The 15,477-nt window shown below is 36.8% G+C and overlaps 1 protein-coding gene across 6 annotated transcripts in view; it reads right to left on the reverse strand.

The window, feature by feature from the left end:
• The window catches only part of ANKRD17 (ankyrin repeat domain 17), a 129,391-nt gene that overhangs the window by 77,240 nt on the left and 36,674 nt on the right, over nucleotides 1-15,477 (reverse strand). For 5 of the 6 annotated variants that reach the window (XM_074228440.1, XM_074228443.1, XM_074228442.1 and 2 more), the window contains exons 2-7: nucleotides 13,708-13,861; nucleotides 12,280-12,436; nucleotides 7,379-7,526; nucleotides 7,021-7,168; nucleotides 5,145-5,378; nucleotides 2,870-2,964 (exon numbers count right to left, since the gene is read on the reverse strand). In XM_074228440.1, the coding sequence (XP_074084541.1) occupies nucleotides 2,870-2,964; nucleotides 5,145-5,378; nucleotides 7,021-7,168; nucleotides 7,379-7,526; nucleotides 12,280-12,436; nucleotides 13,708-13,819 (894 nt within the window). In that variant the 5' untranslated portion in view covers nucleotides 13,820-13,861. The other variant, XM_074228441.1, reaches the window with a different exon arrangement.

Consider the following 15,477-nt stretch of genomic DNA (forward strand, 5'->3'; position numbering starts at 1 on the left):
AATAATACATTTTGATGTGACCATAATTTACAGGATGTCCAAAAAGAATTACAGGGCAATTTTAAGCTATTTAGCAGGGAAAAACACAAGACAACAAAAGAAAGGGGTAGAGAACACAGGACTGTGTTCCCATGAATTTGAAAGCTCTTTTAGTGACAGTAAGGATAACATGAAAAACAGAAAGAACTCTAGGGAGTGGCAGGTACTAGAAATAGTCTTTTAAAATATTTTATAGATTATCTGGAAAAGGAAATATCCAGTGAAATCTGAAGATCAGATGGCATGACATTCTTCTCCCAGTGGTAATAAGGCCAACAAAAAGAGATGGCCTCTGAGAAAATCTTAAGATGATTTTTATGAATGAAGACTATGGGATAAAAATCAACAAATATTCAAAGTATTCATATTTTAAAAGGGCTCTATGCTTGATGGCACTCTTGATGAAACTGAAAACTGGTCTAACTGGGAGTATTTTGAAATTTTCCCAAGAAAGTGACTAAAATGTGATCCATTTACTAAGATATCATTGCTAAGCACATACTCCTTGTCTCCTCCCCAAAAAAGTCCTATACACTAAAATATTTATTAGTAACATTTTTAGGAACTAGATGATTAGGAAGCACCTAAAAAAATTCCATGGTAATATGAATGTGAGAAATGGTGAATATAATAAACACAGTGGGAAGATAAGGGTTACCTAATGCAAGGCAAACAAAAACAGAAAAATGTTGTAACTAATAATAATAATAATAATAATAATAAAGGAAATGAAAAGAAAAAATAAAAATATCATGGTAAAAAAGTAAATGCAGTGAAATTATAATGAATGTTACAAATCAATATTAAATTATAATGAATCCTTTACAGAGACAAGAGACTTTGGGTATGGAACACTACACACAATATGTGCTATTTAGTTTTCCTCATCTGTTAATAGGTGTTTTAAATGCATAGTTTTAAGAGATAGTTCTCTGGGAAAGAGAGTAAGGATGGCCATAATGAAAAATGTAAAGGATGCAAAAATAAAGATAAAAAAAACCCATCATTGCAAGTTGGGGAAAAGACTTTCATAGCTGGAGGGCTTCTTAAGAGGATTTTCTTTTTTTTAGGCTTTTGCAAGGCAAATAGAGTTAAGTGGCTTGCCCAAGGCCACACAGCTAGGTAATTATTAAGTGTCTGAGACTGAATTTGAACCCAGGTACTCCTGACTCCAGGGTCTGTGCTTTATCCACTTCACCACCTAGCTGCCCCTTAAGAGGATTTTCTAAAAAAAAGTTTCCTCATTTTACTCATAAGCAAAATGATATCAGAGAGGACAAGTGAACTGACCAGGGTCAAACAACTGATGTCAGTCAGAAGACACACTCTACAGGTCTACTCCTTGGAATTCCACACCATGATAAAGAATAAATAACTTCAAGGGGGGAAAAAAGTGCTGGAAGAGCTTTCCTGCTTTTGAGGACCTTACATCCTAGCAGTAAATCTGCCATCAGCACAAACACCTCTAACCCACAGTGTACTGCATCTGAGCAGTTAAAAAACAAAGTGGGAGGCTGAGGTTTCCAAAAAAGGATGGGCTAAGTGGCTTTATGGAAGAGGTGATGATCTTTTATAGAATGGATGGGTTTTCAAAAGGAAAAAGGGCAGAATAAAACAACTTCCCATGTATGGAGAATAAGCCTGGGGAAATAAATGGTGGGAGATCAGCTGAGGGACATTGAGTTGATTTTTGGCTAGGGTGTAAAACTTGCCATAAGATAAGGCTGGAAAGAGAGAGGGATACTAATTTGTAGAGGACATGGAAAGACCGTCTATCTAGTGGCCCAGTTCAATGTCCCCAGTGCTCTATATGTAGGCCTTGTCAAGAGGTGATTACCATGGTGACAGAGTGGTTATGGTGTCCCTCCTATGGAACCCTAGGAGGGCCTCCTTTCCCTGGCCCCTCACAGTTTATGCGCAAATTAGTGTGGAGGAGGAAGTGAAGACCTGAGCCAGTGTTAGCAGTCCTATCAGCCTGTTGGTGAACTAAAGTGAAAAATGGATTACTAGATATTCTGCTCATGAATTCTTATTCAAAATACAATATTATGAAGTCTTGCCACCATAAAAAAGGAGGAAGCCTACAGTGGAAAATAAGCACCGCAAAGGCCCTCATCTCAGAGTTCCTAAGCTTAACAAAAGCAGAAAAAGCCAAAATGTGAGGGGAAGAATTGATCATCAGATTCACCCCTGCAAAACAAAAAGGCAGCATTACATTTTTTTTTTCTTTCGTGGCCCACAAACCAGATTGTTTAACTACATGTATTCCTCTTTGTAACTGCACTTCATCATAATTTTTGTGACTTAAAATGATAAAGATTATTGTGGTTGTTAACATAGTCCAATTTAGACAATGCATCCCAAAACATTTCTAGTTTTAAATCTATCATGAACAAGTCAAGTTAAAGACAAGGGAACATACAGGGCTCTTTAGCTAGAAGCAAACTGTATTTAGGTCATAATGGAAATATACAAACTATCTGGATTAGCCCTACAATTAATACTATGAGAAAAGTAGCAATAGTTTGATGGTATTCTTTTTTTGTTGTTTTTAAGTTTTTATAGGGGTTTTTTGGTTTGTTTTGCAAGGCAATGGGGTTAAGTGGCTTACCGAAGGCCACACAGCTAGGTAATCATTAAGTGTCTGAGGCCAGATTTGAACTCAGGTACTCCTGACTCCAGGGCCAGTGCTCTTTCCACTGTGCCACCTCGCTGCCCTGTTTGATGGTATTCTTATAAAGCAAAGACATTCAATATGTTCAATGACTATATAGGTTTCACCCTAACTGATTGAAATCAATGTGTATCATCTATGTTTCACCAGTCTTACCATGCAGGCTTCCATTAAGGCAGTGTGCATTTCATCTGTTTTATGCTCTTGATCCGCACCAGCTTCTAGCAGAAATCTCACCATTTCTAAGTGACCTAAACCAAAAGCAGACCAGATTACTTAAAAAAAAATATATAATTCCCCCTCACTCACCAGCTGAATAAAGCAAAAAGAACAGTTACCATTAAATTAAAAATTAAACCATTAAAGTAGTTGAGTTTAATCCAAATGTAGAATTTCATTACAAAAGCAGTCAAGTCAAGCAAAGGCAAGTAATTTATAAAAGACCAAATTAAGCTACCAAAATTTCATTTTTCCTGCTACCAGGGAAGTCCAAATTAGAATAATTTTCCTTCTGATGGTGTTCCCTCTTCTAGCCACCTTTCAGTAACAATGCTTTTTAATTTAATATTTAATATTTTAATTTTTCTATAAACATTCTTTTAAAATCTCAAATAACCAATATATAAATGAGCTGAATAACAAATTGCCAAAACAATATTTATTAATTTCCAGAATTAAAGTCTTAAATAACTTCATTCGAGTATTATTAAATCTAATATGTTCATCATAGCAAACAAATATGGAAAAAGGAAAAAAAAAATTCCTCATTCATCTGACATAAGGACCACAAAACTCACAAGTCCCTTGTCAAGCTCATTCTCATAAAACTGGATGCAAAGCATGCAGTTATATGCAGGTTAACATCACTAATTTTCTCTACAATTAATTATTAAATCAAAAACAATCTCTTCTTCTAAGCTCAAGTCTTAATCCTCCAAAAGTTCTATTCAGCAGTTCGCCTTGGCTGGGAAGGCTCAGCCTTTCCTGCACACTCAGAACTGCCCTGCCCCTTTCACCCTTCTCTGCCAAGGCTAGAGGTGCTTCTTAAGATGAGGCCAGCCCAGCCACCACTCATTCTCTGATACATGTGAGAGTAGAAAATTACCAAGAAGAGATCCATCTCATTATCACCACACTCCAGGCAGAGACAATGTAATGAATTGAGTTTTCCAAGAAATCACAAAATTATTCCAACAACTTGTTCTGACCAATTTTAGTCAAGTCCAAAAATAATTCATCTCAAGTTGTCTGAATGTCAGTTCCATTGGTTCATTAGAAAACCTCTATGGAAGAATTTTATCATATTGAGCCCTAAAAATCTTTTATATTTTTCACACACAACCCCCCCCCCCCCCCGAGATCAGAAACCTGTTTTTTTGTCCTTTAACTACAAGAAATTCAGTATGGATTCTAAAGTAAGTTTAACCTCATTTTGTTGCTTTTCCCAATATCATCAGTAAAGATTTACTGAATTCTATTGTAACTTGCTTCTAATGCAACAGTGATTGTTCAATGTGGTTTTGGGAGTAGTTTAGGGAATTTTGAGAGCAATGCTGCCTAGACACTGGAGCTACTGAGAACTGTTGATTCCAATGCTGGTGGGGGGGAATAAGTCTTCCTAAACCACAAGTTTATTTGTGCTACAACACCATATGTGGTTTCCAGTGGACCTTTGAGGTCCAATGATATCCTCAGTGAGGGGCACAGTGCTACTCTGACCCAGCAAAACCCCAATATTGACAGTGTGAAGTTGCTTATAAGGGGTTGTATTTCAGGTCTAACCTGAAATACAACCTGAGTTAAGTGACTCGTAGTGACACAGGTGACTGGTCAGGAGCAGAGCCAGGACTAGAACACTGCTCTCTAGGCTCCCAACTCTGGGCTTCTACTATTGTTACTAGAGTAGTCTCTAAGATACTTTTGCATGCCAATGAGGTGCCCAGACACTCCAGGGATTTGCCCATTTCTTCTGAGCTGAGGGTCCAAAAATGCCAATGTCACTATCTGTCACTGACTGCAACCACATGACTTTTCCCCATCAAGCAAGTCAATTATCATAAATCAACGAGCACATTCATAGAACCACAAAATCAACTAATACTGAGTATCAATGACATCTGGTGCTTTAGCTCTTAATGGATAATTCTTTTAAAGAAAACAAACCTCCTAGCATTTTTTTGTAGTTCAAAGATTAGCTCTGTAATTTTTTACTTGACTTTGATCAATCGAAAGTGAAGTCTATACCTGAATCTATACTCTAGAAGCAATTTTCATTCACTGAGAACCAATTCAAGCACTTTTATTTAGAAAGTAACTATATCATAAGATATCATGTTTACATTTTATTTCTTACTAAAAATAACATGGTAGAAGAAAAATCAAAATTAAATTTTCATTTTTTTGTCTAAAATAAAGGTTATATATACTCTACCTTTATAACAAGCTAAAGTAAGTGCACTCTCCTTAAATTCATTGGAATGCGTATTGATTCCAGCCCCATTTTCCAGCAGCAACCTGGCTACTTCCACATGTCCAGCACTTCCTGCTTCCATAAGGGGAGTGTGACCATTTTCATTATGGTCCTCAATGCTAGCACCAGATTCCAAGAGCACCTTTACAACGTCTACATAGCCTCCAGCACAGGCATATGTGAGTGCTGTATTTCCTGGTTTGGTGAGGGAAAAAAAGGGGAAAGTTACTAAGAAAAAGTGAATGAAAATTTATAATAAAAATAAATAAAAAATTTCTAAAAATTAACAAAGGAACTGAAATGATAGGTTTATCTATTTGTGTGTGTATGTATTATAGGAAATGTTACAGTTAATACAGTCTTAAATCCAAACTACATTAGATCTTATTGCCTTAAAATCTACCATCTAAACACCTCCAACTATTTCTCTAAAGAAATCTAGCTCTTGAATTTATATAGTTATTATTTATCATATAGCTAAACATTTTATTATAGTACTTTATGGCTTGCAAAGGTCTTTACATATATTATCTCATTTTCCTACCATAGTAAAGACAGAATAATTCATTCTGATGCTTTTTAATTTTTAAAAAACAAATGGGGAGGAGGCAGCTAGGTGGTGCAGTAAAAAAAGAGTACTAGCCCAGGAGCCAGGAGGACCTGGGTTCAGATCTGGCCTCAGACACTTAGCTAAATGTGTGACCTTGGGCAAGTCACTTACCCCACTGACTTGAATAAAAAATTTTTAAATAAATAATAAATAGTAAGACTAGATTTTTGTAGGCTTCAACCATACCCAACAGTTCACAGTATTGTTCTTCAAAGACAGTGCTATTTTTTTAAGATTGTTTTTCAAGGCAATGGGGTTAAGTGGCTTGCCCAAGGCCACACAGCTAGGTAATTATTAAGTGTCTGAGGTTGGATTTGAACCCAGGTATTCCTGACTCCAAGGCTGGTGCTCTATCTACTGCGCCACCTAGCCGCCCCAAGACAGTGTTATTTTATGGAAGATTCATGACTGATAACATTGGTTAGTCAAAGTTTACATGAACTAAAAAGTCTTATGATGCACCAGAATGAAGACATTTTTCTTTGGCTATAAAAAAACAAGTGTTTGAAACCATAATTACTAACAAATCTCAACTTGTGAATCTTTTATAATTTGTTAATGCTTTTTTAAAAAAAGCACAGGAAAATGAATTCTAAAAAGAAATTGCTACAAGAAACAGTCAAACCAAAACATATTCAAGAAGAAATTATATAATCTGTTTTGTGAGGGGGTGGGGGGAAATTGTAAAATTCAAAACCTTATCAAAAAAATGACAGATAGAAATTACTACTGCATATAATTGGAAAATAAAATATTCATTAACAAAGTATATAATCTGGTCAAAAATAATGACTTAAGAGCAAGAAGTTTCTACAGCATTTATCATAGTCTTGTGGGCAATCGTTTTATAAAATAGGGAATTAGGTATCTTCCTTCCCCCCCAAATCTTTTCAAAACCAAAGGATTTTAGAGAAATTTGCTAAGGTGCCTCAAGAACAGATGACCTGATAACAAGATGAACAGATCCTCCACCCCGTTACCAAGGCAAGTCCAAAAGCTAGTTTATCCATCACTGGCAAAATAATTTTTAATAAACAAATAAGTGAGCAGTTAGTTGTACTCAAGATGTATTTTGAACGTAACTTGATGTTTAGGACAATTTTATGCAAATGGGCAACTTAGAAACAAATTGAGTAAAGGGAACATTGTTGATAATGGTCATTTCAACCTATCAGATGCTAACTAACAGTTATCTTTCTGGAAGGTTGAGCAAGAGATTACAATTACCTGTTGAAGACTGTGCATTGACATCGGCCCCATGAGCCAGCAGCAATTTCACGATTTTAACATGGCCTCCATTAGCAGCAGCCATTAAAGGAGTGATGTCGCCTTTAATGCCCCGGTCTTCTACGTTAGCATGCATTGCCAACAAAACCTTGAAGAGAAAAGAGCATTACAAGGTTATACTGGCAACAGCAGGTGTCCAAGCTCTTGATTTAGAATTCTTGAGCCTTTAATTAACAGGTGCTTAATACAATGCAAAATTTAAAAAGTAAATAATTTAAAAGGGTTTGAAAGTGCTCAGAGTTACTTAATAGGAAAAAAAAGCTAGGTAACATAATCTATTATCTTTCAAAGTACCAACCTGTGCAAGCTCATAATATCCAGCTGAGCAAGCTAAACAAAGAAGGCTTTCCCCTTCTTCTGTATGTTCATTCACACTTCGCCCTTCAATTAGCAACTTTCGAACAGCATTGACATCTCCTTCTGAACAGGCTTCTGCCAAACTGCGACTATTAAAGGAATAAATTTCAGAATTTCACTGCATACAAAGTAAGCATATTGAGAATTTCTGCTCAGAAATATATTATGTTCCCAAGTCAAATTAACAGTCCATCATGTGACAGATCACAATTAGTTTTTGGGTGCCTGCACATTCTACCATGACCTGGTCTTTCTTTTGAAACCCCCCCTGGGGGGGAAGAGGAGCTAGGTGGCTCAGTGGATAGAGCACCAGTCCTGGAGTCAGGAGTATCTGAGTTAGAATTTGACCTCAGACACTTAATAATTGCCTACCTGTGTGACCTTGGGCAAGTCACTTAACCCCATTGCCTTAAATAAAATAAAAAAACCCCACTACATTAATTTAGGGATTTTCTTTAAGTGCCATGTAACTATTAAATTTTACTGTATTAGTCTGAATAAACTCTAAAACTAGAATAAGATCAATTTTCTTTGGTCTATGGGTTTATCTTCTCTGTTCAGAAATCTCTTTTTTGGAGAAAAGTCTATATTCTGCTAAATTATCATACATAGAATCTACCTTCATGCTGCTTTCTATTTTACTCAGCTTTGAAAAGTCCTCATAGGGGCAGCTAGGTGGCACAGTGGATAAAGCACCAGCCCTGGAGTCAGGAGTACCTGGGTTCAAATCCAGCCTCAGACACTTAATAATTACCTAGCTGTGTGGCCTTGGGCAAGCCACTTAACCCCGTTTGCCTTGCAACCCCCCCCCCCAAGAAAAGTCCTCATGGTATAAAACAGAAAGTTGAGTAACTATGAAGCCAATGGGGATGGTGTTTCTGCCACCACAAATGTAGTTATTTGAGATAAATTTTGGCCAAGTGTTTTATCAGGTAGTTTGCTCATTCCTCTATGACAACAATTTATTCCAGGTGACATCTAGCTTTATGGGTCAAGAGTTTCCCTCAGTTCCTTATAGTACAGCATATTCTTTCTCTAAAACAACACAAGCCTTTCCTATATTTGTTGAAAATCAGAAATGAAGCTTCTTGGCAATTTAAGTGGCATCAGGATATAGTTTCAGTAAGTATAAAAGAAACATTTGTAGTTAGGGATGGGGAAGTTGTTTATTTAACTTAAGTATCTCTGGAGAGTTATCTTTAGGTAGCTCATATAGGTTGGCAATTAAAGAAAAGACATCTTTTTGGAGATTATTCCTTCCCATTCAAAAAGATGAGGGGCTTGCCTGGCTACTGTCTTATGGATGGTATCCCCAGTAGGTTTGGGATGTTAAGGCTTCATTTGTGTAAATCGGTCTTCTCTTTTGAGAATTATATACAGCTTTAGAAACCAGTTTATTTGTATTGAAGGCAAGGTCAAGTTTTATAACACTTTCTCCCTCTTTTATTCTGATTCTTTTTTCACAACAAGATTAATATGGAAATATATTTAACATAGTTATACATGTGTAACATATCAGATTAATGGCTATCAAGGAGAAGGGGAAGGGAGAAAAATGTGGAAATCAAAAATCTTACCCCCAAAAATTAATGTTGAAAACTAACTTTGCATGTAGTTGGAAAGATAAATTTATTTTTAAAAAACTAAGCTAATATTTCCTAATCAAGACACGTCAAAAGTTTCCTCATAGCTATAATCACATCTTCTTTTCAGGGTTTCCAATCAATTTTGGTTTTTTTTAGGTTTTTGCAAGGCAAAAGGGGTTAAGTGGCTTGCCCAAGGCCACACAGCTAGTGTCTGAGACTGGATTTGAACCCAGGTACTCCTGACTCCAAGGCTGGTGCTTTATCCACTACTAGGCCACCCAATCAATTTTAACATGAGGCAATTACACACCAAATAAAAGTCCTATATTCAGGGTTTACAATAATCTAGCAAATTAAAAATGCATAGACTCAAACAAAAGGTGAAATAATATTGGTATTGGTTTGCATCTACCGAACACTAAAATATACCTTACAAAAGCCTTTGATTTGCCTCTTCAACCTTGCCAATCCCAGCAGTCACTATATTCAAGTATTCCCAGGATTGTCTTTACTATGGCAGGCCAGTAATTTTTGAATGTTAAACTAAGAATAACAAAGCAAGGAGAAAGGTAAACCTATTCCAGTGCAGAACAATAGGAAAATTAAACAAATAGGATGGAAATAAAGGGGGATCAAAAGAAGTTCCATCTGAAAAGGAGTAAACTACTCAAAATAGATTGTAACCATAAACTGGCAAACAATTCCAAAACCCTTTATAAACTTTCATTGGAGTTACAAAAGAAAGATTCTGAGACACAGTGGGGGAAAAAAAATCCAAGGGTTAATAGAAAATTTTTTTTAAAAATTTAATATCCAAACAATTTCTGGTTTAGGGAGATAATTCAAATTAGGCATAGTTGTCCAATGACCACTGCTATTTCTTCCTAACCCTAGATGATCTGAGTTAATATTAATATAGAAATCTTGAACAAGGAAAAGATCACAACATTAAAACAGTTTTAGAGATCATATTCCAAAACCAGTCAGTCACTACTCAGTGTCTTTGGATGGATCGGCTCTGTAAAGAGGCCCCTTCTCCCAGTATTCTATCTTCCTTTGGTATCAGCAGCAGCCCCAGATTCAATTATCATATTTATGCTCAGGAGTTTCTGATCAATTTATCCTATCTTAAATCTCTCTCCAAAGCTCCACTCATCCAAAGACCTTCACAAACTGGGTGTCTTTTAGACACTTTACACAAAACATAATCCCAACTGAAATCTTATCTTCCCCTACTCAAAAATCCTCCCATGTTCCCAATTTCCCAGTTAATGTGGAAGAATGCACTACCTAGCCTCTCAATGTCTCCCCATGGCCCCCTCATATCCAATCTACTTCTACTTTTGTGACATATGCCCCCCATTTTCTGCTCTGACACTTACCACTGTTGGCAAATTTCACAGACTAGGTTCCTAGACAGTTCTTAAGATGGGAGGTCAAATAAAGTAGACAAATTAAAATGAAAGGAAATGTATTGGCTTGTCTATGGTGACTGACTGCTGAAAGTCTCTTCTTTCTTCCTAATATAGAGATTTAATTAATGTGGCTTTCAAGACCTCAGAATACACAGTCTACATCTTTTATGGGGTACATTTCTAGCACAAAAGGAAAGCTGATTACTGGAATTCCTGTAAAAGGAAATTCAAGTTTGATGCTTGCTCAATCAAATTGTTAGTCTGATTGAAAAGATTTCTCAGAGGATAGGACAAGGGCTCTACCCCTCTAGACACTGTTCCTTCTTTACTCCCCCCATACTAACATACCAAGCTGGTACAAGACTACATGCTGCCTCCCTCCTCTCAGCTAAACATTCACATCCCACTTCCCAACCCAACCCTCCAATTCAATCAACTCCAGTGGCTCATTACCTCAAGGATTGAATATAAAATCCTCTGTTAAGCTTCTAAGTTGTCGTTTTGTCTTGTGTTCAGTCGTGTCCAACTCTCTGTGCGACCCCATTTAGGGTTTTCTTGGCAGAGAAACTGGAGTGTTTTTTGCCATTTCCATCTCCACCTCATGTGACAGATAAGGAAATTGAGGCAAATAGTGTATATAAAGTGACTTGCCCAGGGTCACATAGTCCCTAAGTGTCTCAGGTCAGATTTGAACTCATCATGAGTCTTCCTAATTCCAAGTTCAGGGCTCTATCTACTGCAAAGCTGGGTGCCCTAAGCTTTAGCTTTTAAAGTTACCCTCCATAACCTAACCCCCACCCCCAGCTTCAAGTCTTCGCAGACTTTACTCCATGATCTAGCAATGCCAGCCTCCTAAGCAGAACTTCTAAAAAAACTCTCAAGTCAGAATTTTTCAGACTGACTAACAGGCCTGGAATGCATTCCCTCCTTCATTCTCTTTCTCCTGGCTAGACAGACTTTTTTAAGTCTCAGCTAAAAGCCCACCTTTTTGCAAGAAATCTCTCATGACTTCCCTGGATGCTAGAGCCTTAACCCATGCTATTACCTCCAATTTACCTTATATCTTGTTTGTATGGATTTGTTCCCATGTTATTTCCTCAGAATGTATGCGCCTTTGAGGGAAGGGACTGTAGTATAATGTATAGAAAGGAGCCTAGCCTCCTAGCAAAATGGACAGATCTTTTGGTTCCCTCCTGAACCACACCCTTCAAGGAATGAAAAGGGTCTTCCCCTGCCCCCCAACCAATCATTATCAACATTTTGCAATAGTAAGGTGGAGCAAGTCACCTCAACCAAAGACTATCAAGACTATCCTTTAGAAGGATCAAAAGTCCAATAACTCTTATCTCAATTTTGGTTACCACTCCCTTAATCCTTTCCTGAGGACAATCCTTTAGAATTCCACCCAACCCATCTTCAGCCAGGGAAGGGTTTTTTAGAGTATAGAAATATCATTCCTCAAAACTGCTACAAAAACTAAAAAGAAGGTTTTTTTTTTTTAACATGCCTCCTTCCTTCTATACAGGCTATTTTTATTTACTGTTAAAACACCCTACTATTTTCCCAATTTTTTTTAAAGGTTTTAATTAAAAAAATAAACATTAACAACCACAGATGATTGTTCCTTAAAGAGAAATAAAAGTGTAACTTTCTGGTGTCAGAAATTATATGAAAGAAAAAAGCTACCAACCCTACATTCCCTTCATGAGTGTTCAAAATTCCACTCTTCCACACAACTTCTCCATGCACAGAAGATGGCAATGTTTTGAGTCAGAATGTATTTGAATGCTACATCTAACAGAGGATACACAAAGGAACAGCATAGTCCTTTCTTCACTCACTTGTCAGCGGGGCCAGTGCTTGCAGTGCTCTCAGCTCTCATGCGGGTTAGGGCAGCAGCTGCTTCATCCAAGGCACAGCTAACAGAGGACGTCAGCCTCCGGAGCACTTCTGGATCTGCAAAGGCTTTACCATCAGCTGTGGATAATTTGCCAATTCCTTCAAGGTGATTTATCAGGCCAATCAGGACACATCAAAAGCAAAAACAAGTGAAATTCAAGTTACTTAAAATCCAAACAAAATAGATCAAAAGTCAGTGTGGCCTTCAAAACAGAAAATGGAGACAGGCAAAAATTTAATGGAGTATTCTGCAGAGGGGTGAGCAATTAGAGAGAGCAGACTTTCTAATACTAATAAATCTTGTAGAATCAAAGAAAGACTTCATTGGAAGTAGATTTTCCTCTAGAAGCAGTTCTAATAAGTAAAGAAATCAAGAGTCCAAAAAATTGCTTATTCAAAAACTCCACCAAAATTATGAACAGTTGTTTTGAAAATTAAAAAATATTGAGCAGCATCTTGAAAAATAGTCACTCAAGGAGTAGCTGAATTTATGCCAGTCATCTTTCATATTCCCAGTTGTTATTGAGTAGCCTGAACTGCTTTCTTTAAATTGCTCAAAATTCTACTTATTCCAATTATTTTTAGATATTTAACTAGAATTTTCTTCTACCAAAAAATGTTTACCATCATTTTGTAAAAAGATGTGACATCCTATGATTTATTTTTATTTTAAAAAACATCAATTCAAAAAAGTCAAATACATTTCAATCTCTATAATTGTAGCATTAATATTCGGCATACTTATTTGGAAGTTTTCAATGCTGATAACTGAAAATGTTTATGGAAAAGGAATAGAACTTAAAAGTATGATTTGGAAGGGGGAAAGATACTGTTCAAGAAATACTCAGTTCTACCATTGCTATATTAGAAACCAGGAGGGACGAGCAGAACCAGAAAAACATTGTACACCCTAACAGCAACATAGGGGTGATGATCAACCTTGATGGACTTGCTTATTCCAACAGTGAAACAATCAGGGACAATTTTGGGCTGTCTGCAATGGAGAATATCATCTGTATCCAGAGAAAGAGCCATGGAGTTTGAACAAAGATCAAAGACTATTACATTCAATTGGGGGGGGGGGGGGGGAAGTTATCTTATTATGTAATTTTGCCATCTCTTCTACTTTATTTTTCTTCCTTAAGGATATGATTTCTCTCCCATCACATTCAATTTAGATCAATGCATACCATGGAAACAATGTAAAGACTAACAGACTGCCTTCTGTGGGAGGTGAAGCAAGAATAGAGGAAAAAATTGTAAAACTCAAAATAAATAAAATCTTTCTAAAAAATTTTTTTTTAAAAAGAAACACTCAGCCCTTAATTACTGCCTATACCTAAAAGTTTATTCAAGATTCAAATACGTACCTGCAGCCTCAAGTAAAGCTTCCAATCTAGCCTGTGTTTCAGGGTCTACAGTTCTGAGGTCTGTACCATCAGCTGTACCAGATAAAAGTAACTTGGAAGCAGTTTCCAGCATTGGATTTTCCAAATCATCCTGATCTAAAATGAAAGATTCCACCTAAAAAATTAAAACAATAATTACAAAAATGAATAAGCAAGAAACTTGAATTCACTAGGCATATTTTCAACTATAACTATAATTTGTCTAGGAGAGTGTTATTTATCAATAGATATAAAATTATTATACCTAGCCTTACACAAATTTTGCTTACTATCAATAAATTCTTATTTTAAAAAATGACAATATTAGGGATAAGCCTTTGGTGATAGTGGTGGTGGTAGTGATGTTCAGTTGTTTTAATCTTTAATCTTGTTCAACTCTTCCTAAGTGTCTCAGGACAGACAGGAACTCACAAAGATGAGTTTCCCTGACTCCAGGAGGGACATTTTATCCACTGTGTGCCACTTACTTGCCCTAATAATCCTCACAAAGAACATAAATAAAACAAAAAATCACTATTAAATAGAAGATAGAAAAAGAGGACAAAAGAACTGATCTCAGAGCAACAAGACAATGGATTCGAGTCCATACTATAACATGGACCAGCAATGTGATTGTTTATTCAAGTTAACTTTAATTTAGGGTCTGTTTCCCCATCTCCCACCCTTACCAGCACTTTCAGAAGCCTCCACCCTCTTTGAGTGGAGAGTTGAAGGCAGAGAGCTAAAATCTTTCAAAGCCACCACCAACTGTGCAATTAAGATTTGACTCTGCTCTGGTCAAGCCCCAGTGACCAGGTACCTTTTCCCTTTTCAGTTCCATTTTTGCCTGTTGGTCTCCCTCAATTAGACTGTAAACTGTGAGAGAGTAAGGATAGTCTTCTCCTTCTTTCTGTAATCCCAGCAATTAAACACAATTCCTGGAACATGGTTGGTTGGTTGGTTGGTTCTAGTCCTTTTGTTATGGAAGAAGACCAAAAGCATATCACCATGTTATAGACAAGTTTCTGTGTATTTGGACTGTGGCTAATCAGAGTAATACAAGCTCTGAATTCACTACCAAAGGTTGGACACAAATAGTCCTGTGAATTTATTTGATAACTGAATCTATATAATGAAAGGGTGGAACAGATGAAGATGCTTTTTCAAGGACCTAACTTCTCAGTGCTCTAGATATCCAGCACTCTAAAATAACAGTAGAGTTGGATAATATGTATTGGTTGGTAGAGGGCATTTCCTCATGAAATGTTCTCTACCTATATGAGATCATATCTGTAGACCTTTTAAAAAAATAAAATAAAATAAAAAGGCTGGAAGGTAGTGTGAGTACTAGGCAAAAGGTTCTGGAAGGATTTTAAACAGTTAATTGTGTATATGCAACATAAAAGCATCAATCTACGAAATTTCTACTATTTGCTAAACACTGTGGAAACAAAAAGACAAGCTCTCAGAAGCAGCTTGCATTATAATGGGAGAAAGCACCTGTAAACCAATATGCAAAGCAAGCTAGATATAGGACAAATGGAGGGAAGATTCAAGAATTAAGGCGGGATTTTAGTTGGGACTTAAGGAAAGCCAGAGAGGTCAGTAATCAGAGCCAAGGAGAGGAAGCATTCCAAGCATGGAGGAAGAGGAAAGCCAGAGAAGAAGCCCAGAGTTGAGATGTGAATTCTCCTGTTCATGGATCACCCCGAAAGCCAGCTGGTATCAAAGAGGACATGTCCAGAGTAAAAT

This window comes from Macrotis lagotis, chromosome 3 (assembly GCF_037893015.1).
Source record: "Macrotis lagotis isolate mMagLag1 chromosome 3, bilby.v1.9.chrom.fasta, whole genome shotgun sequence".
Lineage (NCBI taxonomy): Eukaryota > Metazoa > Chordata > Mammalia > Peramelemorphia > Peramelidae > Macrotis > Macrotis lagotis.